Consider the following 25,885-nt stretch of genomic DNA (forward strand, 5'->3'; position numbering starts at 1 on the left):
GCGGCGGCAATTTGTGCTGAAACCTTGTAAATGTTTAGGATTTATTGCTACTAATTTTAATTAAAGTCTTAGTTTACTTTAACTTGTTTATGCTGTTATTTATCGTATTGGTGCTGTCTTACCCACGAGCCTGAATAGGATAAGCGGTTACAGAAGTTCGATGGATGGATGGATGGTGCTATCTTAATTTTAAGGGTTTGTGTTGTTACTCAGTAAATGTTTAAGAATTATTGATTCTTAATTTAATTCCATTCTTATTTTAATTTATTGATAGTGATATTGTTATTGCATTGATACTGTGCAAATGTTCAGAATTTGTTTAAAAAAAAATTCTGTAACGATTTTTAGAGAGGGAATGAAAAAACGTCAGTGATTTAGAACCCCGAAAGTGTTTTTTTAACTCCGTAGTAATTATAGGTTGTGGATTGTAAAAGATATCATCATCCTGATATTACAGGATCATTTGCCGAACTGTGGCCGGATTTCAGCCGTGAGCGGACTTGGTTATTTTTCACTTTCAGCAGTTTTTAAACTGGTTTAAATGATATCACGTAAATATGCAGACTGTAAGGAATCTCGCTGAATATGACAATATCAATTAAACTGCATCGATTCCAGAGAATTTTTAAGCTGCAGTTTAACAAAATATTGGCATAAACTGCAGACGTGATGATTTATGTGATTTATTTGTCTATATTATCTAGGTAATGTATAATAAAAATAAACAATGTGATAAAACATAAGGATGATTTAAAACAAGGATTTGCTGTTACTTGTCATACGATTGTTAAACAAAAATTGGTATTGACTTACTAACTAGCTCTATAATAACTTTATAATCTTCAGTTTAAAGCAGACATGGTGAAATAAAATTTTGTTTAATGAACCAATAAACTGAGAAGGCTGAGTCTACCGCAGCACGATTGGCTGAAGGCACTTGGGGGCGGGGTTGCAGAGCAGGAAGACCAGGTTTTGGGCATATCGACCAATAATGTTTATTTGTGCTTCCAGGGCCTTCAGACCTCAAGACTTCAACCACCCAGGGAGTGTGTCCAACCCCAGGGTGCAAGGGGGTGGGCCACATCAAGGGGGCACGATACACAGGACACCACAGGTGAGTGGCCGACGGACGGCATATCAGAAGGACCAAAAAGGGCATTGGGCCTCCTTTTATGAAAAAAAGCACTTGTTTTAAGAAGTACTGGTATTTTAATAATAATAATAATAATAATCATCACTTTATTAATCCCCATGTGGAAATAGTTTTTTTTACACCTCCCTCAACTTGCTCTTTGTGGAGTAAGTTGTGCGTGAAGGGCAGCTACCCGTAGCAGCGCCCAGGGAGCTGGGGGTTAAGGGTCAAGGACCCGCAGACGTGCTGAGGCTGGGTTTGAACCGGCAACCTTCTGATTACAGGCACACATGCTTCCCCATTTTATGGGGTATCGATGTCACATCAGAGAACCAGAACCATGCAGGCATGTTACTAATTTATATATCCAGTATTTCTGACTGCATGCACTATATGGACAAAAGTATTGGGACACCGGAGCATTACACCTACAGGAACTTTTATGGCATCCCATTCTAAATCCATAGGCATCAATATGGAGTTGCCCCCCCCCCCCTTTGCAGCTATAACAGCTGCCAATCTACTGGGAAGACTTTCCACAAGTTTATGGAGTGTGTCTGTGGGAGGTTTTGCCCATTTATCCAGAATAGCATTTGTGAGGTCAGGCACTGATGTTGGATATGAAGGTCTGGCTTGCAATCTCTGGGCTAGTTCATCCCAAAGGTGTTCAGGGAAGTTCAGGTCAGGGCTCTGTGCAGGCCAGTCAAGTTCCTCCACACCATACTCACCCAACAATGTCTTTATGGACCTTGCTTTGTGCACTGGGGCACAATCATGCTGGAACAGAAAAGGTCCTTCCCCAAACTGTTCCCACAAAGTTAGAAGCATAGAATTGTCCAAAACGCCTTGGTATGCTGAAGCATTAAGAGTTCCCTTCACTGGAACTAAGAGGTCTAGCCCAACCCCTGAAAAACCCCATACCAGTATCCCTCCTCCAAAAAACTTAACAGTTGGCCCAATGCAGTTAGGCCGGTAATGTTATGGCATTTGCCAAATCCAGACTCATCCATCAGATGCGTGATTTGTCACACTTCAAAAACACATTTCCTCCAGAGTCCAGTGGCAGTGTGCTTTACATCACTGCATCCGACACTTGGCATTGTGCTTGGTGATGTGAGCCTTCATGCAGCTGCTCGGCCATGGAAGCCCATTCCATGAAGCTCTCAGTGCACAGTTTTTGTGTTGGGGTTAATGCCAGAGGAAGTTTGGAACTCTGCTGTCTTTGAGTCAACAGAACACTGGTGACTTTTACACACTATGCCCCTCAGCACTCTGCGACCCCGTTCTGTTGCTTTACATGGTTTGCCGCTTTGTGACTGTGCTTCTGTTGTTCCTAAACACTTTCACTTTGCAGTAATACCACTTTCAGTTGACCATGGAATTTCTAACAGGGAAGAAATTTTATAAACTGACTTATTGCAAAGGTGGCATCCCATGACAGAACCATGCCTGAAATCACTAAGCTCTTCAGAATGACCCATTCTTTCATAAAATGCTTGTAAACCTGACTGCATGGCTCGGTGCTTGATTTTATACACCTGTGGCAATGGGTCTGAATGAAACACCTGAGTAAAAAGGGTGTCCCAGTACTTCTGTCCTTGTGGTGTATCTTTCTCTCAAGTACAGCAGCTTTTCCACAGAGCTTCCTAAACAGCAAGCCAATCACTGTTCCCGTGGTCAGCGGCATTGGTTAGCACCACTCAGAATACACATGTCCATGCCCCCACCCCCGAAGTTTGGGGGCCATCCTAGAGGGGGCTTGTGGCCCCAAAGTTACTTTTTGCATGGGGTCCCACAAATAGCTCATGGGAATTTTACTTACACAGAAATGTTTTTTTTTGGAGGTGGGACCAACCAATGAGTTATCTTGGTCCTGCCTCCTCTAGTTGCTTGATTGGTTATCTCTCTGTACCAAGTATCTTTCCTTCTGTGCTCAGAACATTTTTGGTTATGTATTTGGTGCGGCAAATTTTTTTGATGATGATGGAAAAGGTTGTTTGGTTCAGCAAGAATTTTTAAGCCTCTATCTGAAGAATGCAAAGCCTGCCATCCGTCCCAGATTCCACCGTTTCAGTTAACGAGCACACTCATGTGGAACCGAATTAATTGGTCACCATCGCCAGCACTTTAAATGAAAGTGCATTCGCGGCGTGTCTCATGCATGACAGAACTGCATTTTTCTCATCTACCTTGCTTTACCTTCCAGATTCTCAAAGCATTCCTCAGTCTGCCTCTGTTTATACGTTGCATTTCAATGTTATCTCTCTGATCCGGAGACTATGGCTTGATTGACATTTCAGAAAACATCCTTAGTAGTACTTGTTATGTGCTGTGTGCCCTCTCTTTGTAAGAGCCGTCGCTTGAGCTCGGGGCATAATTGCCATGCCGCATCCACAGTGGTGATAGCAGCCAGCTCCCCCGTCACTTGCCCTGATTTGAATTTTTCACCTTTGTTTGCACTGCCTGGCTCTCAGCATTCAGAGTCGAAACCCAGAGTCTGAACTTTTAATAAGGCAGACGTGTTTGTTTTTGAAGCGTATGTTCTGCAGACTTAGGATGAAATCTGAAACTGTAGCTGATTTTATGGATTTGTATCGGGGTGCTGTGTGTGGCTCAGCAGATTAGGACGTGGTAGCCATCACCGGGAGGTTGTTAGTTTAAATCCCAAGGTCAACAGAGTGATTTAACTGTTAAGTGATTTAACCCCCGTTGCTGTGAGGATTGTTCAACCCAGGCTTCCTAGTTGTCTGTTACTTTGGGTAAAAGTATCTTTAATTTAACTGACTAATTAATGGGTTTCTGTTAAATCCAAATGTCTGTAAAACAGCATCGATATGAAAGTAAAGGTCTGTTAAGTAACCAGTTACATTTGCAAAGCACAGCACTCCTCATTTTTTGCATGAAGGATGAACTCTGTCTTACATTGAGTGCATTAAGAATAATAACCAAATACTGAACCACATACCCGCCTCCAACAAGGACAAAACTGAACATGATGTAATGTGTTTACAGCCAGGCCTGCTGAAAGATTAACACACTTTCCTACGGTTCCACTCCCCATTTTTAATTTAAGCTCCATTCTAACTACTGCTTTGCATCCCATTTTGTCATTTAGTATTTAAACTACCCATAGTTTGTGTGTGTGGGCCATAAATATATTAGTGTGGGGACCAAATGTTCTCACAATGTGATAAAAACCTGTTATTTTAATGACCATTTTTTTCTGTCCCCACAAGGGGAAACTCAGTTTTATAAAAATCTGTGACTGCAATAAAAAAACTAAATGACAAAAGTTTTGTATTTTGTTTAGTTACTTATAGTTAAGGTGTGCCCTGCGATGGGTTGGGCCCCCAACCCGGGTTGTTCCCTGCCTTGCACCCGTAGCCTCCAGTTTAGGTTCTGGACCCCTGCGACCCCGAATAGGATGAGCAGTTACAGTGGATAGATGGATGGTTAAGGTTAGGGCTGGCAAGGGGTTAAGGTTGTCATTGTGATTAGGGCTTTCCCCATAGAAATGAATGGATGGTCCCTACAAAGATATTAATCTAAATGTGTGTGTGTGTGTGTGTGTGTGTGTGTCTTGTGATCGACTGGCGTCCCTGCATGACTGCTCCCTGTAATAGGCTCCATGTTTGGCATGACCCTGTATTAGATAAGTGGTGATGGATGGATGGATGGATGGATCAGAGAAGGCAGAGCGCCATGGCCTTCATCCACATTAAACGCCACATTTCCAGAGTCTGTGGCCTGACCTTCATGTGTGTGTATGTTTTTTATGAGTTTTATAGTCTCCCTCCATCAGCTCCCAGCATAAACGCTTCCGGCCAACAGTGGAGAGATTCCCGACAGCTTTCTGTAAGCCCTTAATCTCCCGATGACCGGCCGGTCAGCTGTGGCGTATCTATGAGCTCTCCACCTCCAGTGGGGAGGAGGAACCCATGGCATGGAGCCCGCATGCGCAGCCCAATCGACCCACGTGCCCCCCTTGGGGTTCCAGCTCATTTGGGTCGGAGAGCCCGCCCTAACATGGCTGAGATCCCTTCATCTTTCTGCATTCTGTCCCGATTGACTGCCCCTGTGCCCACTGCACCGTGACAGAGACGGGCATGGCTATCCGCAGGCCTGACTGTGTATGGGTGCGGCTCTCCATTGGCGAGACTCTCTGTAGAAATATCCAGCTAATGGTGGGCCATCCTTATGCCTTTGCATATTTGGGTGCTTTCGTAGCTCTTGTCTATTAAGTAAGATTTGCTTTACGCTTCTTATTGTAGCAGATATTATCATATTAATGGCTTATGATTGGCTCTGGTTCCCGGAGTCTAATATGTTGTCCTAATGAATGTTTATTCAGGCCCGTCACACCGTGGCTTTGGGTTCTCTCGAGCTGAGCAGCCCCCTAACCTTAAAGTTACAACAGAAAGGGATGTTAACTATACCGATAAAGGAAAATTAACGCCACCCCCTTTTTTCCATCTCTAACGGCCTCAGGATCACACGATTATTAACTCAAATTTCAGGCTACAAATGATTTTCCAATACTGTTGCAGGTGCTTTCCACATAAATTTCCCATCTAAAATATTCCCTTAACGGTGCTGTTCTGGGGAACAACCTACCACTGGGGGCTCCACTGAGTAGCCTTTATCACTACAGTTACTTCACAATTATATTACTGTACATTATTTTTACACATAATTACAGATTAACAAGCAAGGCTGACTTGTGCGTCAATTTGCTTTTGTCTTGTGGCAATTATTTTTGTTCAAACCGTTGTGTTTGTTCAAAAGTACCACAAGTCTGTTTTTTCCTGCAATGCACGCTGCAGATTGCGTGGAAGGTATAACTGGCAATCATGGAGGTCTGTTTCAGTTCGATTTCTATTTACAAGCCACCACATCACCGAAAACCACAATGAAGAACGTTAACTTGTAGAAAATCTTTATTGTTTATCTCAGTTGAGATGAGCCTCTGCGGATGGCAAACATTTTCCTAGGTGACTTTTGGGCCACCAGTGACACCAGACGCTGGCAGATGATCTGTGATCTCCTTTCGCGCATAGTTGATTAACGCTACAGCATGTCGATCGTGTAGCTATCTTTGAACTTATGAATGTATTTCGCTGCTGCCAGCCGTAAAATCGGGTTTTTATTTACCGCAACGACATGCCAAAAGTGCGTCGCTTCGTGTGTAGCTAACATCAAGCGTAAAAGCCAGCGGATGTGAAGCAGATTTCCAGCCGGATGGAGTTTGGTTATGCTTCGACTGACATTTGGCCCTGGGACCAAGTATTCATTATTGATTATGTAACTTAAATAAGAGCGGAGTGGGCCAGCCTGCTGCACAGGAAACACTGAGTAAGCATTTTAAGAATCGCGGCTCGCTAATCGCTAGCATGATCGATCTGTGACGTGTTCTTCGTGGATGATTCCGCAGGTTGAGCCGAAAATGTCCTTTTGAACAAAGACCCTGACTTGTTTCATCCTCTCAAATGGCATCCTGTAATTTTGTTTGCCAAACCAGTTTGTGAGCCATGAATATTTAGCAGAGTTCATCTGGGGATCTTTAAATAGTAGAGCACCCTTGACTCTCTTGTGCTAACAGTTTTTTTGCCATCTAATGTTTGCCCTGGGTACAGACTCTCATAAATAATTGCAGTATCTGCCTGCCTACCTCAGTATAAGGAGGCCGTCAGATTGTATTTAATGCCTACACTGGAGTCTTATGTAATTCTGGAAATTCAAAGGGTTCATCCGTGTTAACTCTGAAACGGCATCTTCCCGCAAGGCAGATCACACACGACAGTGAGCCATTATATTCGCCGGTGGACTCAAAAATGGGGCCGTTTCTTAAAACTCGCATAATTTCACCCTGCGGGTGGATGATTTTCATTTTAAAACCCCAGAAGGAGTGAGGCATTGATCGCCGTTCCCTTGAGTAGTCAGATCCACTCTGTGTCTCGGAAAAAGGCGAGCACTGGCTTTCTGTAAGAGAACGAGGTGGTAATTAATCTAGATTTATCTATGTTTTTTTCCTTAATGTGCAACCAGCAAGGATGTGGCTTTGGTTCCAGCCTTGCCCCCTGGCGTGTGGCCTCTATCATCTCCCCCCTGGTCCGTCCATCATTGCACAAGAGGCTTTTTATGCCCACAGAATCCCAACCAAGCTGGGATGACTGCGGGTGTCGGGTTACCATTTCCGACACAGACTCAGTGTTTGGCCAGCCAATCGTGTTGTAGTGGGGGCGGAGCATGAGAGACACTAACCTCAATACATGGGGTTGCGCTATATATATGACAAAGTGTACCTGTCTGGACGAGAAACCATATTAAAATTCTGATTCTTCCGCTCAAACATTAACTTTTAATACAATCTCTACGCTTGGCCTTTTAAGCATTGAAGTGAACAAAAAAAAAAAAACACTGAGGGTGATTATGGTTTAATGAACACGTAACGCAGACTCTGTGGAATCGTTTTGGAGCTGCTGGGGTTGAAGTCGGGGTTTAAAAAGCATGGCTATGCAAAATTCAGTAGGACCCTAACGGCATGCCTGCTTGCTGCTTTTCATGCTGGTCAGTAATGATCTCAAGACATTCATCAGTTGACCGAAGAGGTCATTCTGTCCAAAAAAGACAAATTAATTTCATTCTTTGTTAGATGGTCTTCTAAAGTTCCAAAGCTTGTCATGCCAATCAGAATGTTCTGAGATGTTTCAGTCTCTGGAATCAAGATGTTTCTTTTTTCATATGGAAGCTTTTACACTGTACAGCTTCTAAAATCAGTTCTCTGTGCAGATTCCCGATCACAGTAGGCACAAGGAACCATACACTGCACGGAGTGCCCCCCCACCCCCAGTATGTTACCTCTCAGTGAACATCTTTCTCATTCTTAAACTGCAGTCCCCCGTTGAAAAGTAACAGCCATTTCTTTGAGTAGCATATGTTCACTTTGACTGAGTGAGCTGTGCAATTAAAGGGGTGAAGGTAGGATGTCTTTCCAGAAGAGAGACATGGAGACCATATGGTCTGTCGGCTGCGATTGAGTGAATTTGCTAAATGGATGGCTGTCTGTCATCTGGGGAGGTGGGGGGTCACCATCCGGTTTCTCCCCAAAATAGGCTGGGAAGGAGACCCACAGTTCATCATCGGTCACATGTCACCTGAGACGGTCTCCTGGGCTGAAGCACAGCACTCACTAATCCCATAACTTTAATCAACTTGTTTCTTTAGCACAGGCTTTGACCGAAAGGGGTGTACAGTTGAGGATGTCGCGCCAGACAGTCCCTAGAGAAAGTGGGCATTAAGGGCCTCATTCAAGGGCCTGACAATGACATCCAGTGAACTTCTGAACACAGGCACAGAATCCTCACCCGCAGAACCACACTCTGCCCCCCCCCCCCCCCCGCCCGATGATCAAATCACAATGATCTCTGAAAAAGAAACAGATGTTGCCAAGGCGACCTCTCAGCTCATGCTCGGGAACGGAGCATCCCATGCCGTCTCGCATTCTGCAGCGCCGGAAGACCACAGAAACGGAAAAAAGTCCTTGCAGGGCAGCATCAAGGTGAAGGATCTGTTCACAAATCAGATCCTTTGTCTTCATCTGTGGGTGAAGCTCGGGAGGCTCTGATATCTTTCATGTATGAGTGAATTGATGTGACTCAGCTCCTCTCTCACTGAACAAAACAAGCCCTTGCCGTAATAAAGACCTCAGATCCGTTCTGCAGGTTGAATATCGTACCCTGGCCTCTGCTTCGGCATAACTTCAGGAATTCAGGTCCTGAGAATGGTTTATGATGCAAAACTGTCAAATAAAAAGCACTTTTCTCTCTGTACACTGCAGCCACTGCAGCGCAGTTCCCAGCATCCATAGTTCACACCTAAACTCCTGTTTATCCAGCAGTGTCTCTTCATAAGCCTTTAACATGATGCTATTAAACTTCCAATTTCACCTTCTTAAAAGGGGCCATCCTTTCTGCAGTGCTGTTAATGTGGCCTGTGCCTCGGCGACTCCATGGCCAGCCAGGTTGTCTTTTAATAGGATAAGTAAAAATGATAAGTCTTAATAGTAAAAATTCTATATAGAAAGAATACAAATTCAGGACATCTATAAATTAATTTTGATTAGTACAAATGATCATTTTTACTAATAAGAACTGCATTGGTACTAGTAAAAAACCATATTATAGATAACTATAACTCAGTTTTTACTAGTAATGTATTTCCCCTGACTTCCATTGAATTTTTGCTTCATATCCAGAATTTAATGTTTACTAGTAAGAAGTCATATGGTAGATATGACATAATTCAGTTGTTATTACTATTGTTACCTTAAATGTCAATTTCTACAAGTATGTGTTATTTCCAGTCTCTAAAATGTAACTGCAGATATCAAGTGAATTATAGATATCTGCAATATAACTTCTTAGTAGTAAAAATGGAATTTTGGGTATGAGAGGCAAAAATTCAGTGTAAGTTTCTACTAATAAAAATTGAGTTATTGATATCTATAATTCATATTCTTACTAGTAAAAACTGAATTCTTACTAGTTAGAATTTTATTTTCACTAGTATAAATTAAGATATGATGACTAAGTCTTATACTATTGAAAGACAACTGCGTTTGCGGTATTGGCTCTGCATTGAAGTGAGCCTTTTCTGCCGCACGCTGAACCTTTCTGAGTGTGTTGTATCACTGTTTAATGAGAACATATGTATGCTAATGCACAGATGAATAGACATACCAGTATAGTGCAAAACACTATAGTGCAAAGGTGGTACACATTCTGCAGACAAATGGAAGTGGTGCAAATAAAAAGTGCACAGTACACAAATATCCTAAAAACGAAATATTGTAGCATTACAGAAATATTTACAGATGATAATAATAATAATAATGTCATTTGTTTTAGACTTGATGTCATTGTCAGGCTTCGCTTAGTGTGGTCAGCTTTTTAAGACTAGGGTAATACAGTGACCTGCATTAAGTGATCAGGTCCTGACCATCTTCTTGTATCTCGTGGCTCCTGCCTCGTCCCCCAGTGCCTTCGGCTGTCCATACTCAGACATCAACATGAAGAAGGACGTGATCTTACCGGATCGCCTTGGCGGGGAGAAGCAGATCACCTTCGTTCCCGTCCGCTTTGTGCAGAAGACCAAGAGGCTCGACCCCAGCGAGGAAAACCAGGACGAGGAGGCCGACGGCGGCCAAGTGGAGAGCAGGTGAGGGGGGGGGGGGGGGTCACTTGGAGTACGTTACTGGGAAAGATCATGGAAAGGGTGTGATACTGGGGAGCCAGCTGGGTTTGTGTTTGTGTCCTACTTGGGATCTCCATACTGCTGAGACTCTAGAGCAGGGGTCTCCAACTCCAGTCCTGGAGAGCTACCGTCCAGTAGGTTTTCTATCATACCCGACTTCTGTTGAGCCACACCTGTTCTCAGGTAAATACCAGGAGCAGCTGTGGCTCATCAGAAGCCAAGTAGGATAGAAAACCTACTGGAGAGTAGCTCTCCAGGAGCGGAGTTGGAGACCCCTGATCCTTCCTCTTCCCTGGATCTGCCTGTACTCTTACCGGGCCCCATCCTGCCCCTTTCTGGGCCCTGCCGCCAATTAAATACACCTTATTTACATTGTTTATTTATTTGTTTGTTTGTTTTCGTTTGATACCCCGCCTGATGGGGCCCCTGCCTCTACAGATGGGGGTGGGGGTTACTATCCCCCGCGCTCTTAACGAGGCGAGCCAATTAAGACGCCGCTCCATTCAGAAACTGATCAAATCCATGGTGCGCCAGCCAGGGGGGATCGAGAGGCACGAGTCTGGCTGCACGCTGAGTGCCACCAGGTGGCGTTACCGCGGTAATGTCGCCACAGAGATGAAGAGGGATCATGTTGTGCATTTTTCATTCTCTGCGAAAAATGGACTGGATCAAACTCGGAGGCGTGTGCAGGTTACACAGCCACGATTCCCTGCAATCACACAGCGGGTTGGCCGGTCAGGAATGAAAACCAGTAAGATCAAATTCCAGGTTTTTCTGCTCCACTAACAGACCGGCGATGAATTATTCAGATGGATAGGGGTAGAGTGGGGTTCAGAATGGAGAAATACAACTGAGCCCCAGAAACTCAGATTTGAGTCCTTGAGCGCCAAAGGTATTTTTTTCGAGACCCTCATTCCCAGGGAAAGATCCTGTGGCAATTTCACAATCCAGCCTGTCGACAGCGTTAATGTGATCTGGCTTGATGTAATTACAGTGTGATCATGTGTCAAGGTCCTGCCGTGCCTCCTCAGTTTATCATGACCATCACCTTTCAAAACCTCAAGGCTGAGAGTGTAAAAAAAAGTGACATTTTTATTTTAACAAATCACTTTTCATGTAAATAGCCCCTTTAACCTCCCGCAGGCATGTGATGTGAATTAAAAAAAAAGCAGCCCGTTGCTTTTTTGGCAGATGTAGTGAAAAGGTCGTGTTTTATAGTGCTGTGTGACAGAGGGACATGCGGTGGACAGCCAATCATGTCTGACATTCTCCTGACAGACAAATAAAAATCTGAAACCCAAATCCATGCCCTGAGATGAAGGCAGCAAGGAGAAGCCGTAGTTAGTACTTATGAGTTTGCACCATGTTGGCTCAGCATGTTGGCCGTTTTCTATATTTTGTTTTTTAATTAGAAAAAAACTTCTTATTTACTTGATCATTGGTCAGATCCTCCAATAGCAATATGCCACGTCATCCTCATTAGCCAATCCTAGAGGAGAAAGGCGGTGCCAGCAGCACAAGTTCAGCTGGAAGGCGAGAACTCAAACGCGTGGCAAACAGGACCACAGGTGGCGATGTGGCCAGACCAATGTGGCAGGTTAATCTCGGGTTCGAATACTGGTCCGTGCAGGTTGCCAAGAAGGAGGCGTGTGTGACTTGGCAGGATAGGACACTATGCTTGTAATCAAAAGGTCATCGGTTCAGGTCCCAGCAGTGACAGGGTGATTTCGGTGTTGGGCCCTTGAGCAAAGCCCTGAACCCCCATTTACCTTTTTTGTGTAATTTTGCGTACAGTGTTAAATCCTTATCTGGAGAGAGGTTGACCTGGTCGTTACGATCATTAGCTCTCAGCCGGCTGATGACTTATATTGGATAGTCGCCTGCAGAGGGGAGGGCGCGGGCAGATGCTCCATCTTTCTTACACCCCCACAGAGATTTGCCTCCTTTGTGTCATTTCTCCCCTGGACCTAAAGGGCACCTTTGTGGCGTACAAGGTACAAGAGAAGATCCAGTGGCAGGTTTTTTGGTTTCTGGGGCCCAACTCTAAAATAGCTAGCAGATATAGTCAGAAGATTGTAGCTTGCTAGCTGGTTAGCAGAACATGGTGCTTCAGCATTGTAGCTAGCTAGCTGGCTAGCTTTTCACTTCAGGAGATATTTCACAGCTCGTCACTTCCTTTTCCCCCTATTTAAATAGTTACCCCCACCCCCACTTGGCTAAAATAGGCGAAAAGCTTTCACAGTGGAGGATTGAAGCCTTACGCACTTCATGGCGCTTTGTGAAAGCCTGCAGTTTGCGCGGGTAAAGCCTTACGCACTTCATGGCGCTTTGTGAAAGCCTGCAGTTTGCGCGGGTAAAGCCTTACGCACTTCATGGCGCTTTGTGAAAGCCTGCAGTTTGCGCGGGTAAAGCCTTACGCACTTCATGGCGCTTTGTGAAAGCCTGCAGTTTGCGCGTGTAAAGCCTTACGCACTTCATGGCGCTTTGTGAAAGCCTGCAGTTTGCGCGGTAATGATTATGCAAGAAAGGAGGTCAGGAACTCCGGGCACTTAACGCTGCCGATAAGAGCAGCTACGACCCATTCAGCCCTAAAACTCACCCGCTAATAGTGAAAATTAATCATCTGCCATTTACAGCGCAATTAAAACTCACTCTGCCTGTCCTTTGTTTTTAATTGCTAATGAATGTATAAACTGCAAAGGATTAATTAAGTCCAAATTAGTATTAAGCAAGTTTGTAACGTTATTGTTTTTTTTGTGAAAGTTGCTGATGCAGTTGTCATTTGCAACGGCGCCCCCTATTGTCTATTGGCACAGTAAGCCTTGCCATACTGTGGCAGGACAGGTACAGATTTAAAATGTGCTGCCAAATTTTACTTTTGACAGCACTGCGCTGAGCTGTGTGCTAGTTCTACTCACTGGCTCTGTGTAACACTCCTATTAGACCTTCTCTCCTGGGCAAAAATATTCACTTCACCCTACTAACTGGTAGCAGTTGGTGACCTGAAGTTCAGTGTCTCCTGTGAGTCCTATGAACTGTCTACCACTGCCCAGTTGGGTGGGTTCTAGTGACAGTTGAGGTGTCATTTGAAGTTTGACTGACTCCATCTACAAAAGATCAGGAAGCAGAATTGGAGGCCTTCCAACGACGTTCTGGCTCATTGGGCCCAAAAACCCCTCCACTGTCTGAAGAAGAGGTGTATGCATGGATTTGCAGGGCAAGGAGAGGAAAGCCCAAGGACCGAGATTTTGGTATGTAGGGACATGTCCCTAGCAGTATTGTGGGAGTACCGTGTGTTCGGGAGGCAGGGAGTTAAGAGCTGATTTGTTGCCTACCAATGTTGAGATCTATGCCTTTGGGAAAAGCGCTAAATGGCAAGCAAGAGAAACACTGAGGCTCTGGTGCTGGGATGTTTGTACTTCAGTACTTTATAACATTCGATTTATGACCTGATTGCCAGATTTGAACCCCATCATCAGCTCAGCAGTATCTGTGTCGGAATTGACACTTACTCCGGTTCTACAGGGAGGACCAGGAATTAGAGTCATGGTTTGATGGGAGCACAGTTGTCTCTGGCAGAAGGGGGGTTGTCAACCCAACAAGAGATGCCAACAGGTCTCCCCAACCTGATATCCCAAGAGCTGACCCCAACAAGACACCCCAACACAGAACCCCATCACGATACCTTAACAAGACATCTCAAAGAACCACAGCATATGGAAGAGTTTTCTGGGATGTTGATAGAGTTACCAGTAGCAGTTACCTGGTGGGGGGTTAGAGTTTTCATGTGTGATGTCCATTCATATTCTGCAAACCCATGGCAGGGGATCAGGTGGCACGACGTCTCCATGTGAGGTTTTGGTAAATAATAATAATTGATACTTTATTGTCTCCGTGGGGAAATTGTTTTTTACGCCTCCCTCAGCTTGCTCTTTGCAGAGTAAGCTGTCTGCGAAGGGGAGCCACCCGTAGCGGCACCCAGGGAGCTGGGGGTTAAGGGCTTTTCTCAAGGACCCACAGACATGCAGAGGCTGGGTTTGAACCAGTGACCTTCTGATTACAGTCACACAGGCTTAGCCCACTGAGCCACACATTGCCCAAACGCGCAGTGGTGGGTGGCAGGGTCCAGTACCAGGGTGGGAACATCATTACTGGGAAGGTATGTGTAGGCCAGTAAGACCCCAGCTGTGGGTGCTGCATGTTGAAGGCTGAGGCGTAGGAAGGCTGCCTGTATCCAACGCCCTGCGTGATGATAGGCTGCCTGTTTCCGCCTGTATCCCACGCCCTGCGTGATGATAGGCTGCCTGTTCCCGCCTGTATCCCACGCACTGCGTGATGATTGGCTGCCTGTTTCCGCCTGTATCCCACGCCCTGCGTGATGATTGGCTGCCCTAGCCTTGAGTGCTCTGTACTGGGCTTTAGTCCCATGTCACAGGATGATCATTTTGCGCCCTCCCCCCCCTTCTTTGCCTAGGCTTGCACCGTCAACAAGATATCTCAAAATCAAAGAGGAAGAGGAGGAGGAAGAGGAGATTGACTTGCACGCCGTATTCAAAGGTATTTCATACTCAACAACTTTTCCCTTCCTCGTATTTGCCATTGCAGCATCTCGCAGATGGAAGCGAATGCGGTCTTCATGAACTTTCCAGAACTTTCTTTTTCCCCAGAGTTGTTGAGGCGGCCCTCCTTTGCCGTCACGATCATTGTCTATTGATGGATTACTGGCTCCCGAGATTGCCCCAAATTGGTTTTTGGTAGCGTGAGAATTCAGATAACTTCCCGAGATATGTCAGTATGTGTTTTGAGGCCTACCTACAGTGAAATGAACAACGTGTAGATTTAAATTGGAAATCAATGTTCTAATGATGATAAGGAGGATGGAATCTCCAGTAATTGCCAGTTTTTGATTCTAGAATCCTGTGTTTGCAAAAGTGAAGCTACACTAATAAATGCTGTACTGCTTTCCTTATTCCATTCATCCGTCTTTCCTACTGCTTATTCAGTATGGGGTCACCGTGAGACTGGAGTCTCTCTCAAAGAGCAGGGGGCATAAGGCAGGGGACGTCCTGGCAGTGGGATGCCAGTTCTATACATGTATAATTAATTATGCACTATTACCATAATAATTAGAAACTTTACATACTGAGACTCCTCTGTGATGCATCGAGTAATTGAGTGTTAAACAGTAGTATCTAAAATTCCGGTGATGTATTTTCTTTGCATTATTGGCTCCTCAATTTCCTCATTAATGGCACATGAGACCCTCTGGTCGGGTCCAGTGTAACCTTCAGACACCTGGCAGAACACAGCTCCCAGTCGGCCAAAACCGCTCGGCGCGGCTGCTGGAACGAGTGACACTGAAGTATCACTTCATCACTAGCAAACAGCTTTTGCTGAAAAAGTACACATTTTTGCGCCGTTTGAGTGTCACGACCGTCTTGGTTTCCTCGTTTTCAGCTCGGCTGACGGCGTCGTTCGCTCTGGCTCATCACCGAATAATTAAATCCCAGAACATATGGAGGAAACCGGCAGCCTGACAACTTGTCATTTTTCCCTCCTTTAACTAAGTGATTGATTTGTTTGGGGTTGTTTGTTGTGAAACCTTTGCAGAATTAAGCGGGAGACACGACCTCAAACAACAGTCGCTTGTTTCGAGACTGACTGAGTGCCCTGCCTTGTCTTGCCATGAACGTATTGTGAGGTTCGCCCATTGTGAAAGCCGACCCCAGCTTTAAGGGAGCACAGCGAAAGTGGAGTGCATCTCTTTAAGCTGACAAACCCTGGATGTCTGCCATTTTGATTTCAAGGCAGCTGCACGTGTTCTGTTATTAATGATGCACGTCTCGCCCTGGGAAAAATTTCTGTAACTTGGCACAGTGACGTAATGGGGGTAAAGGATAGAGTAATGAGGTTGGGTGCGCATCATTTATAAAAGCGTTATAAAACCGTCCACTTGGTGCACACTTAGGACTGATTATTATTAACCATCCGCTGTAGTAAATCCATGTGAGTCTGGCCTGGCTGTACTGGCTGTACTCCGCCACCGATAACCTCTCCTCGTACTAAGGAGTTACTCAACGGGTACAACTTGGCAACCGTTTCCATGGATACCAGAGTCTTATCCAGCTGTCAGCTTGTGCAGAAAGTCCTGAGCTTGCTTAAAACTTTCATCACCCTCCCCAAGAAAAACAAAACGACTGTCCTGTGTGTACATGTGTGTATATATATTTATACATTTTTTTTTTTTAAAATTCTCCCCAGAAATTAGCATCTGAAATGGGTGCCATTTGAACACCAGCACCCCCCAACCTTCCAGGATGATATGACAAGGACACATTACTTCCGTCACCTGACCAGCCAAGCGATTCACCTCGGGGCTCTGGGTGTGACCTCAGCGGCTCCTTTATTCCATATCTTCGTGTATGAAAGGGGGGGCCGAGATTAGAGCCTGACTTATTGTCATGGAGATTCGGTTCCTTTTCATTTTGGGGGAGGAATGATTTACGGCGTGTCTGTGCTGGAATCTCCACATCCTTCATTTTGACCCTGATTCTCCCGCAGACCAGAGATGAGGAAAGAAGCCGTTCGGCAGAATATGTGAACATATGTGAGACAACCATATGGCATCACCTTCATTTTATATGGTAGAAAAGAGCATTATTAGCATTTTTATTCAGATTTTTTTTAATGAAATGATGCTTTATTTGCCAGTTGTAGGAGGTACTTGTTTTTTCACCCCATCTCACTGTCCTTTGACACACATATTCACACACGGTTGAGAGCAAAGCTTGGAATCTGAGAGCAGAGCCTGCTATTTATCCTGCATTTTGGGAGGGGCTAAAGGCCTTGCTCAAGGACCCAATGACCATGTAACTAATTCTACCAAGGCCAGGGCTCGAACCACCAACTTTCCGATCATGGTGCAGAGGCCTATACCACTGAGCCACACACTGCTGCCTTAGACTGGCATGGGGAAGCAGGTTTAATTGCACTCATGCCTTATCCGTAGCGATAACACCACCATCTCCACTTTCATGATTGTGAGGCGGGTGCCGGCACGTTGGGAACGAGGACCCAGGATGTCCACAGATCGTGCTGCATGACACTTATCCTGCAGGCAGATGGAGGGGCAGCCTCAGCAGGAGGATTCAGGACCCGGGCTCCCGTGGATCATTTCGTCCTTCGTCTCAGACAGGACACCCCAGCCTGTCCTGTAAAGCAAAAGTCGAACCTGTTCTCCGGGGGGTCTGCAAGGCCTCACCCTGGGTTAAAATAACTCCATCCAGTAATGCAAGTTATTCTTTTTCCATCTTTCAGTGATGACCTTCATAAGGACTCTGTAAGATGTACACCGAGTCCCCGTTTAATGAGTCTCTCACGCATCAATGAGACCTTTTTTTAATATGCTTTGTAGTCATTTTTTCCATTAAACATTCAACACATTTCACCTTGTACCCCCCCTGTGTTGTATGGCTGCCAGTCATACAACAGAAAAAAAAATCATTTTTTTGTGTATGTGTGTGTGGGGGGGTCAGGTTTTTAAATCATGTTGCAGTTGACATTGTTTCCACATCGCAAGTGGAGCACAAGCCTTGTGCATGGCAGGAAATTCCAGGGCCTTTTCCACTGTTCACGGCGGTCAGAAACTCAGCGGCCCTGCCGTGGGATTTATCTCAACATGAGACACCCAAAGGAAATTTCCAGCACTTTGAATGGAATAATAAGGAGCGAAATGGGGTACTTTTGACAGACCGCTGTGTTTTTTTATGGAAATATATGCCTGCATTGACACAATCCTCAATTGTGGCAATCCTGTGATAATTTAACTTTCCATCTAGCAGAAGCTACTGTACCTAACTCACGTCTCTTACTATACCTTGATTTTCCAGCTTTTTTTTTTTTTGACGTGACAGGCAAAGACGTAGCTGAATCAGTGTCCATCTCGCATTTAGTTGCAAGTTTTATTTTTAAAAGAATTTTGTGATTTACCTCAACACTTTTAAAATAAAAAATGGCATAAATGTGCTATTCTCCTTGTAAATTTAAAATGATTCGCTCTAGTCTTTCCAGTGAAAGAAGAGCATTTTCAGCCAGTTTAATGTTACAAAAAGCTTCTCGAATCAGGCAAATATGGCGAAGCCTCCAGGGGGTTCGATATTAATCAGCAGGCGGGTTGTTCGTTTTCTCTAGCGTTCCTAGCGCTGAATCACTCTCTCCTCTCCCTCTCCCCGGCACAGAAAAGCAGATGGCTGCTTGCAGACATTCGTTCGACAGAAAAACAGCCCATATACTGTTATATTAAACATAGAAGACAGCCATCTGGTCCTCAGAGTTTACACATTGGCTTGTACTAGACATTTGACCAAAGGAAAAAAATTCATTCCCATTTTCTCCACTACTAGTTGCTCAGAATTTAAATCCTGTATAAATTTTGACATTTTCCCTCCATTTTTCAGCCTCTGTTTAGGCGGTTCTGTCCTCTTGGTGGTCGACACAGTGTCGTCTGTCAGGGCAGGTATTTATGGACTAAAAATGATCTGTTTAAATCAATTGGACACTGCTGATTTGGACGCTTTGTGTTTGTGGTAGCAACTGTCCTTCTGGGTATAATCAGTCTGTTGCCATAGCAGCTGACAGAAGCCCCCCTTTTTCTGACCAGCTGGTATCTTTGAAAACCAAAATTCTCTGTTTGAAGAAAGTTCTTCATCGCCTTTATGTGCTGCTCTGCATGTCATAATTTCATGCTGGGAGGATCATATTTAGTTTGTCTCCATCTTGTAAACCATCCTATTTATGGTCCGAATAAAGTTACTGATACTTAGTGATACTTAGTAATCTAAGCCAACCAGTAACCTTTAAGAGAAATGGTCTGAATCATCTTTAGGTTCTCTTAGACTAGCTTGATGGTAAATTCCGGAGGTATGTTTGTTCCCAAGTGATTCTCAGTTTTCTTTGTGTTTTGAAAGTCTGAAATTTCAAATAGAATCAATATAACAGGAATATAAAGGGAACCAAAAAAATTGTTTCTTACTTAAATTGGAATTAGTATTGGAATTGCTATCTTATGTTAGGAGCGTAATGGATGTATTGCATCCAAAAATAAGCTTTTTTTAATCATAAAACACTGGGGGCCGTGTGTGGCTCAGTGGCTTAGGATGCTGTACCTTTGATCGGAAGGTCACTGGTTCAGATCCCTGGGTCTGCAGAGTGATGTCACCGTTGGACCCTCATGCATGCCCCAGAGATTGGCTACCCTCCTTTCTGAGCGGTGAAAAGCTTTTTAAAAGCACCTGCTGAATAAATAAAATGTGTAAATCAATGAAATACAAGAAAGCATTGAAACAAAGTCAGGTCAGACATCTAGCTGTTCACAGGTACGTTGGAACTCATTTTCTAACATTTTATTATTAGTTCAGCTCTTTATGTGTTTTGCAATATTTTGCTTGCAATTATTTTTTTTTAAAATACATTTTCCTACATCCACTGTAAGGGGACTTCATGGAAATTAACTTTTAAATTTGACTTGAATCAAATAAAATTATTAACGATGGCTCCAACAAATGGAAGCTTCAAAATGGAATCATATAAATATTTTCAGGGTTTGATTAATAAGGATTTTCCACAGCCATTGTGCCAATCTTTGTAAGTTCAAAAAAATGGAATCTGCAAGAACAAAATTATCTCTGCAGCCCTTTCACGATGAAATGTGAAGTAAATTGATTACATTGTAATGGAATTTAATACAATGAGGTTTTTCCAGTAAAAGCTATCTTCAGAAACAGTTCTGTCTGGAAGAAGAAGGATTAGCTAAACAACTGGAACAGAGTAGAATTAGAAAAAAAAAAACACACTCCATTGTATACAAATGCAGAGCTCCTCAGTCCATAAACTCGTCTCTCTGAAGATTATATAAACATTGTTTTTGTGATTTGCTCTGTTACCTTATTAACACTGAAGTGTCCATCCATCCATCCATCCATCTCATCCTGCACAGGGCCTGGAGAATATTCTTCTGGGTTTGCTGGGAGGAGAGTGGCTGAAACTGGTTTAAACACATTTAAGTGAGCACACAATACAGTTCATGGCATTCTCCGCGTAGGGGACATCGATCGGTTGCCATATACAGGTATGCGTGTTTTAATTTCAACCTGACACCGTCTCTGCTGTAGAGAATCAGTTTTAGCTCCCTAAATGTAGGAGGCCACATGGGAGAGGCATGAGAGAACCTCTGCAGGCAGGCGATTCAGACGAACGTAAAGTTCAGCGTAAAAGCAGGTAGTGTGGAGAACAGTAGCCCAGAAAGCAGGACCAGAATGACCACGATACAGAAGTAAACACTGTATACCGGCATAAAATGACTGTTACGCTGAGGATCACTAACCTGCAGAAATTAAAATATCCTATGGTCTAATTACCATTTTTTAATGCTAGCTATAGTCTTTATTGTTACAGGAAACAGCATATTGGCAGATATCAGATTCAAGTCCATAAGATACTGAAATATTTACGCGGCACATAACATGATATTTACGTACGGTAGCTGCGTAAGAAGGACTCGATTTGAGTGGTTAGTCATCTCCTAGTTATGCATATTAAGACTAGATAATTTCATGATAAAGTTCAGTGATTTTTATGTGTTTCAATAGGGTAGCAGCAGTCTAACATGGACACACTGCAGTAGAACTTTCGGCACCTTTTACGTTTGTTTCGGCAAAGGTATTGTACAACATATAAATTTACATGGGAGTCTGGGGCATACCAACTGGACTCGGCTATACCAATGCCAGGCTTTTAGTGGGGGGAGGCACATCTGCTAGAAGAGGGAGTAACACACCTGTGGATGTTCTGTAAATTAAGATGTCTCCCCCTTGGCAGATGGGAGCTCATGAATGTAGCATTCTAGCGTGTTATTCCTGACAAAAGCAGTGTCACTGGCACCAGTAATAAAAATGAAAATACCGCCGGTAATTCATTTAAGTCTCAGCTGATCAAACTCCATCTGCGGTAAACAGAATTGCAGCTATATGATGTAATTCTAATACAGTTTCTCTCTGTAACTCATACATTTTGTTTACAGTGTTGCAGACCAAAGTATGGTCGATCTGCATTGAACTTTCCAGATATCTCCAGCATGATTATTAGCTTTGAAGGTTTTTGTTTTCTGCCTCCTGATGACCTTTCCATGGATATGCAGTCAGTCAGGAATATGCTGTGAGTGATCTTAATATTTCTGTACTGGCCCTGTATGTCAGCCCTCCCCCCCACACCCGGGCAATGTCAGAGCCCAGCCACTAAAACCACTCATGTTCTTCCAGTCCTCATGAATACATTATGTTAATCTATGCAGCAGAGCTTCAGTGTGGGGGGGAAAACATGAGACCCCAGAATAGAGGCACCAGGACAAGATGGGAATCGTTTATAAACTACTTGTGAGGGTGGGGCTTTTGAGGACGAGGGTGGGGCTATTATGGGTTTTATATCATTAAGGAAATATACAGGGATGGGGCCACATGGGCATTGGCTGTCCACCGCAGTGCCCCCCTCCATTGTTACTCACCGATTCAAATCATACCATTGGCTAATAATACGGTTGCCCCCCCCTTAAAAAAATCCTTGAATTGCCCCTGAATTCAAAAGCTTTTTTGTCATTTGTACAAGTAAAATAAAATATTTGTTGTATACATCCCTGCAGACACGACATATAATGATCAAGAATTATAAATAGCAGTAATAGAATAGTGAATGATAAAATCAGTTATCAGTGTGTATTTAACATTCTTTTTACTATCAGGAAGGTGTTTGAGTCTTGAAATACGGGTCCTGATGGACTGGCAGCATCTTTGTCTATCCTTCCTCTAGCAGATAAAAGCGTAAGTTAAAGATTAAGTTGGAAGCACAGTGAATATGGATGTTTGGGGGCAGCGTGTGGCTCAGTGGGCTAAGCCTGTGTGACTGTAATCAGAAGGTCGTCAGTTCAAACCCAGCCTCAACATGTCTGCGGCTCCTTGAGCAAAGCCCTTAACCCCCAGCTCCCTGGGCGCCGCTACGGGTGGCTGCTCTTTGTGGACAACTTACTCTACAAAGAGCAAGTTGAGGGAGGCATAAAAAAAAAACAACAATTTCCCCATGGGGATGATTAAATGATTGATTAAAAACAAGGTGCTGTGTTGGACAATTCGCAGAGACAAAGAGTGAACCGCAGTAATATCATGCCTCAGTGCCACTTTGAACAGCGCCAGCTTGCGTCTTTCATCAAGGTTCAGTTTTGGCTCTATTAAGACTCATAACACATAAGAGGAGCGCATGCAGACAGCTGCTTAGAGAAATCCTGTCGCTAATCATGACTCGGAAAATCCCCCAGACCCATATTCCAAAAGCACCTAGCATGACAGTTAATGGCCCTTCGGAAACACCCCCGGGTTTGTAGCGGGTTGCACGCAGATTCTTAGGTCCAGCAGACTACGATTCGGGAGGTAACCAGCAGTATTTAGCATCATATATCAATAAAAAGGTGAAGGTTGTAGTTTTTCTACTTTCTTTATTTATGGACATTTTGATTTTGATATGACAACTGCTTCTGGCATGTTTTTGCTGCACCCCCCAGGTCTGGTCATTTTATATCAATATCCAAAAATAACTTGCCAGAAAAAATATTGTGGCTACATGAGGCCAAAACGACAGCTCAATAAGTTGTTGAGTGAATTGTGTTACTCAGGATAACTGCCAAGCTATATAATTTGCAGGAGTCATTCATCCTAAGTGCTTCCCTTGGGTCACATCCAGCAAGCCACTGACGCCATGACCTTTAACCTTATCGCAGGTGAAGAGAGCTTTATCGGAAAGCGGTTGGAAAGACATTAAAATTGTAATCATAATGAAGGGGGGGAAATTGTAATACCTAGCTTCCTTGAACAGTGTGTCTGTGTTTTCTCTCTCTGAGCTTTTCCGAACGTATAACTATGCAAGGTAACCTTTGGAGTGGCCTTTTACAGAAGCATTTACGCCGCTTCTGTAGAAACGTTATCTCGCCAAAAGCGATTACAGTGCTAAACTGCAGTGTGTCTGCCTTTAGAAATGCAGGTAGGAAAGAGCAGGTCCCGTGCAGAACCTCCCGCGTCATTCTGAGCCGCAGCAACTCACTGGCATCCGAACACTGCGAGGTTATTAAAAATTCAGAAGCTGACCTTCCAAGTACTGGTGTGTTTTAAAGGGAACGTGTGATCCTTTGCGCCGTTTCATTGTTTAGCATAGGTGACGCCGTTCCCTTTATCCGGCCAGTGAGGCGGAGAATCGCGCTCCCAGTGTCCTTCACTGGAGTGGTATTAATAAGCTGTTAGCAGGGGAAGCACCCAAAGTTTGTAAATGTTAGCCGTCACGCTGTTTATTCTGGTGCCGCAGTCGGGATACTGTTCTGCTTACCTTTTGGTTCTGTTTGTTTTTCCTTCTAATGCATATGCAATACCTGATTTTTTTTTTTAAAGAAACAGAGCATACATTCAGAGATTTATGTATGCTGTACTGGTAGGTAGCTGCATTGTACTTTGGCATTTTAAATCAGCATTTTTACTGTGTGCATCAGTTTTGGTGAGCGGTGTGAGCAGTTTAGGTGTCAGATCGCTGAAGTCTTTCGTATTTTGTTTTTTTGTTCCGTTTCAGCCTGGGGGGGGGGTCATTTTCTGAAAATAGGCATGCAGCCAGAGAACAATAGGCACATCCATAAGAATCTGTGTGTAGGCCCATAACCTCTTGAGACGTTTCTCATAAATACCCGAGCAGAACGAGGCCCAAATGCGAGCACAGACTAGCAGAGGCTCTTTTAAAAATAGATTGACTTATTGCTGGGTTCTCACGTGGCGAAGCAGGATTTGGTGCCGGAAAGGCGGGCCGGATGTGTAGTGATAGCTCTACACGCCGCCAGTCTCTGATCTTAGCATAACGAGAGGCTATCAGACATGCAGGTATTGGAGAAAGAGCCTCAAGTCATGGCAGAATTCAGTGTGCTGGGTGGGGTTGGTTTCTCAATTCTGTCACCCTTCATCCAATAGCAATTCAAGCCACTTGGGTCACTCCTCCTTATTGGTCAATAATGTAATAAGCCCCTCCCCCCTCTAGCAGGGTCGTCCTACTGTGCCTCGCTACAGTCGGCCCACAGATTAAGCTCGATTGCGGCTGCAGCTAACTCTATCAGCGCAGGCCATCCTCTGCTCAATCGAGTCTCCATCCCATTGATGATAAATGCTGTTTGTAACATATCAGTCGTCTTAAAATGTTCGGTGGGAGTGAATTCGCCCGCCTGCTTATTTCGGCCCACAGGCACAAGAAATCAATCCCACCCCCTAGCTCCTCCACTACATGATGTGATTTTTTCGGAGTCGTTATTAAAGGAGAGAGAGAAAGGGGGAATATTGGGGGCATGGCGCCCATGCATCACTGCCTGCCCTGATTAGCTTGTCGAACATGGAGGGCTGGGTCTTACTCTCAGCCTGAGAGGACCAGAAATGCACCGTGACGGACAGCATGGAGGAGCTTTAAGAACTTGCATGGGATTTCCCTCTGAGAGCAGATTTACAGCCAACAGGGCGCCCCACAGTCTTAGGTCTGGTTGTCCCTCTGGGGGGATGGACAGACTCCTAGGGATGGTGGTCCCCTTCTGGGAGATCTCACAGTATCCACATTAGTGCCCTTGCTAGTGCCCTCGCTAGTGCTCTGACTAATGGTTCAGTGCGAGGCCTGATTTCATTTGAACATATGCCTTAATTCTCTAATTATTATTTAAGAGGCTTGAAGTGGTTCTGTAGTGCAGTGTCAATACAAGAATGTTGCCCCGTATATTCTGTTGATTTCATAGTACTGTCATTGATTCTGTATTATGGTCTCAGGTGTTTTGGTTGGATGTTAGCACAACTTTACAGCTGATTCAATCTGTATCAGTGCCATGTTGGGTCCAAGGTACAGTCCTCAGCCTGCTCAAATATACAAGCATGGCCATGGAGGAGAGAAGCACAAACCTGCTTACATGGAATCCTGTCATGTGATAGAATGTGTCCAATCTGATAGGACGTCCCCCATAGCTGTCCCAGGCATACAGCAAATCATTAGGACAATAGGAATCTCAGCCAGTATGAATGCCCTGGGAGGCCGGATCTGTCGCAGTAAATTCTGACTCCGTGTATTGTTGGGAGTTATAGCTTATACCGGTGCTATTTTGTTTTTGCATGTGAGAGTAATTTGATTATTTTATAGAAACACGATTTCGCCATCGTTTGAGCAGAGGTGCAGACAGGAGACATTAATGGACGTGTATTCTCAGATTCATCTGCTGCGTTTTGATGTGTCCCCTCTGCATGCTACAACAGCTTGCCTTCTTGAAACATCAAATGTTTCTCCTGTCACTTGTTTATTTCTCTCGCTCCCCCCTCGTCCTGATGATGCGGCCTGGTTTGCATGAAGGAAGTGCCACTTGCCTTCCGTGTTGGTTTTTATAGTGCAAAAAATGTGAGA

General features: G+C 44.3%; 1 protein-coding gene across 4 annotated transcripts in view; it reads left to right on the plus strand.

Annotated features, from left to right (window-relative positions):
• The window catches only part of LOC111850092 (lethal(3)malignant brain tumor-like protein 4), a 67,704-nt gene that overhangs the window by 29,392 nt on the left and 12,427 nt on the right, over nt 1–25,885 (plus strand). For 3 of the 4 annotated variants that reach the window (XM_023823606.2, XM_023823609.2, XM_023823608.2), the window contains exons 14-16: nt 1,012–1,114; nt 10,169–10,348; nt 14,859–14,941. In XM_023823606.2, the coding sequence (XP_023679374.1) occupies nt 1,012–1,114; nt 10,169–10,348; nt 14,859–14,941 (366 nt within the window). Of the gene's footprint in view, nt 1–1,011; nt 1,115–10,168; nt 10,349–14,858; nt 14,942–15,051; nt 15,354–25,885 lie in introns of those variants that run through there. The other variant, XM_023823610.2, reaches the window with a different exon arrangement.

The sequence above is a fragment of the Paramormyrops kingsleyae genome, chromosome 1 (assembly GCF_048594095.1).
Source record: "Paramormyrops kingsleyae isolate MSU_618 chromosome 1, PKINGS_0.4, whole genome shotgun sequence".
Classification (NCBI taxonomy): Eukaryota; Metazoa; Chordata; class Actinopteri; order Osteoglossiformes; family Mormyridae; genus Paramormyrops; species Paramormyrops kingsleyae.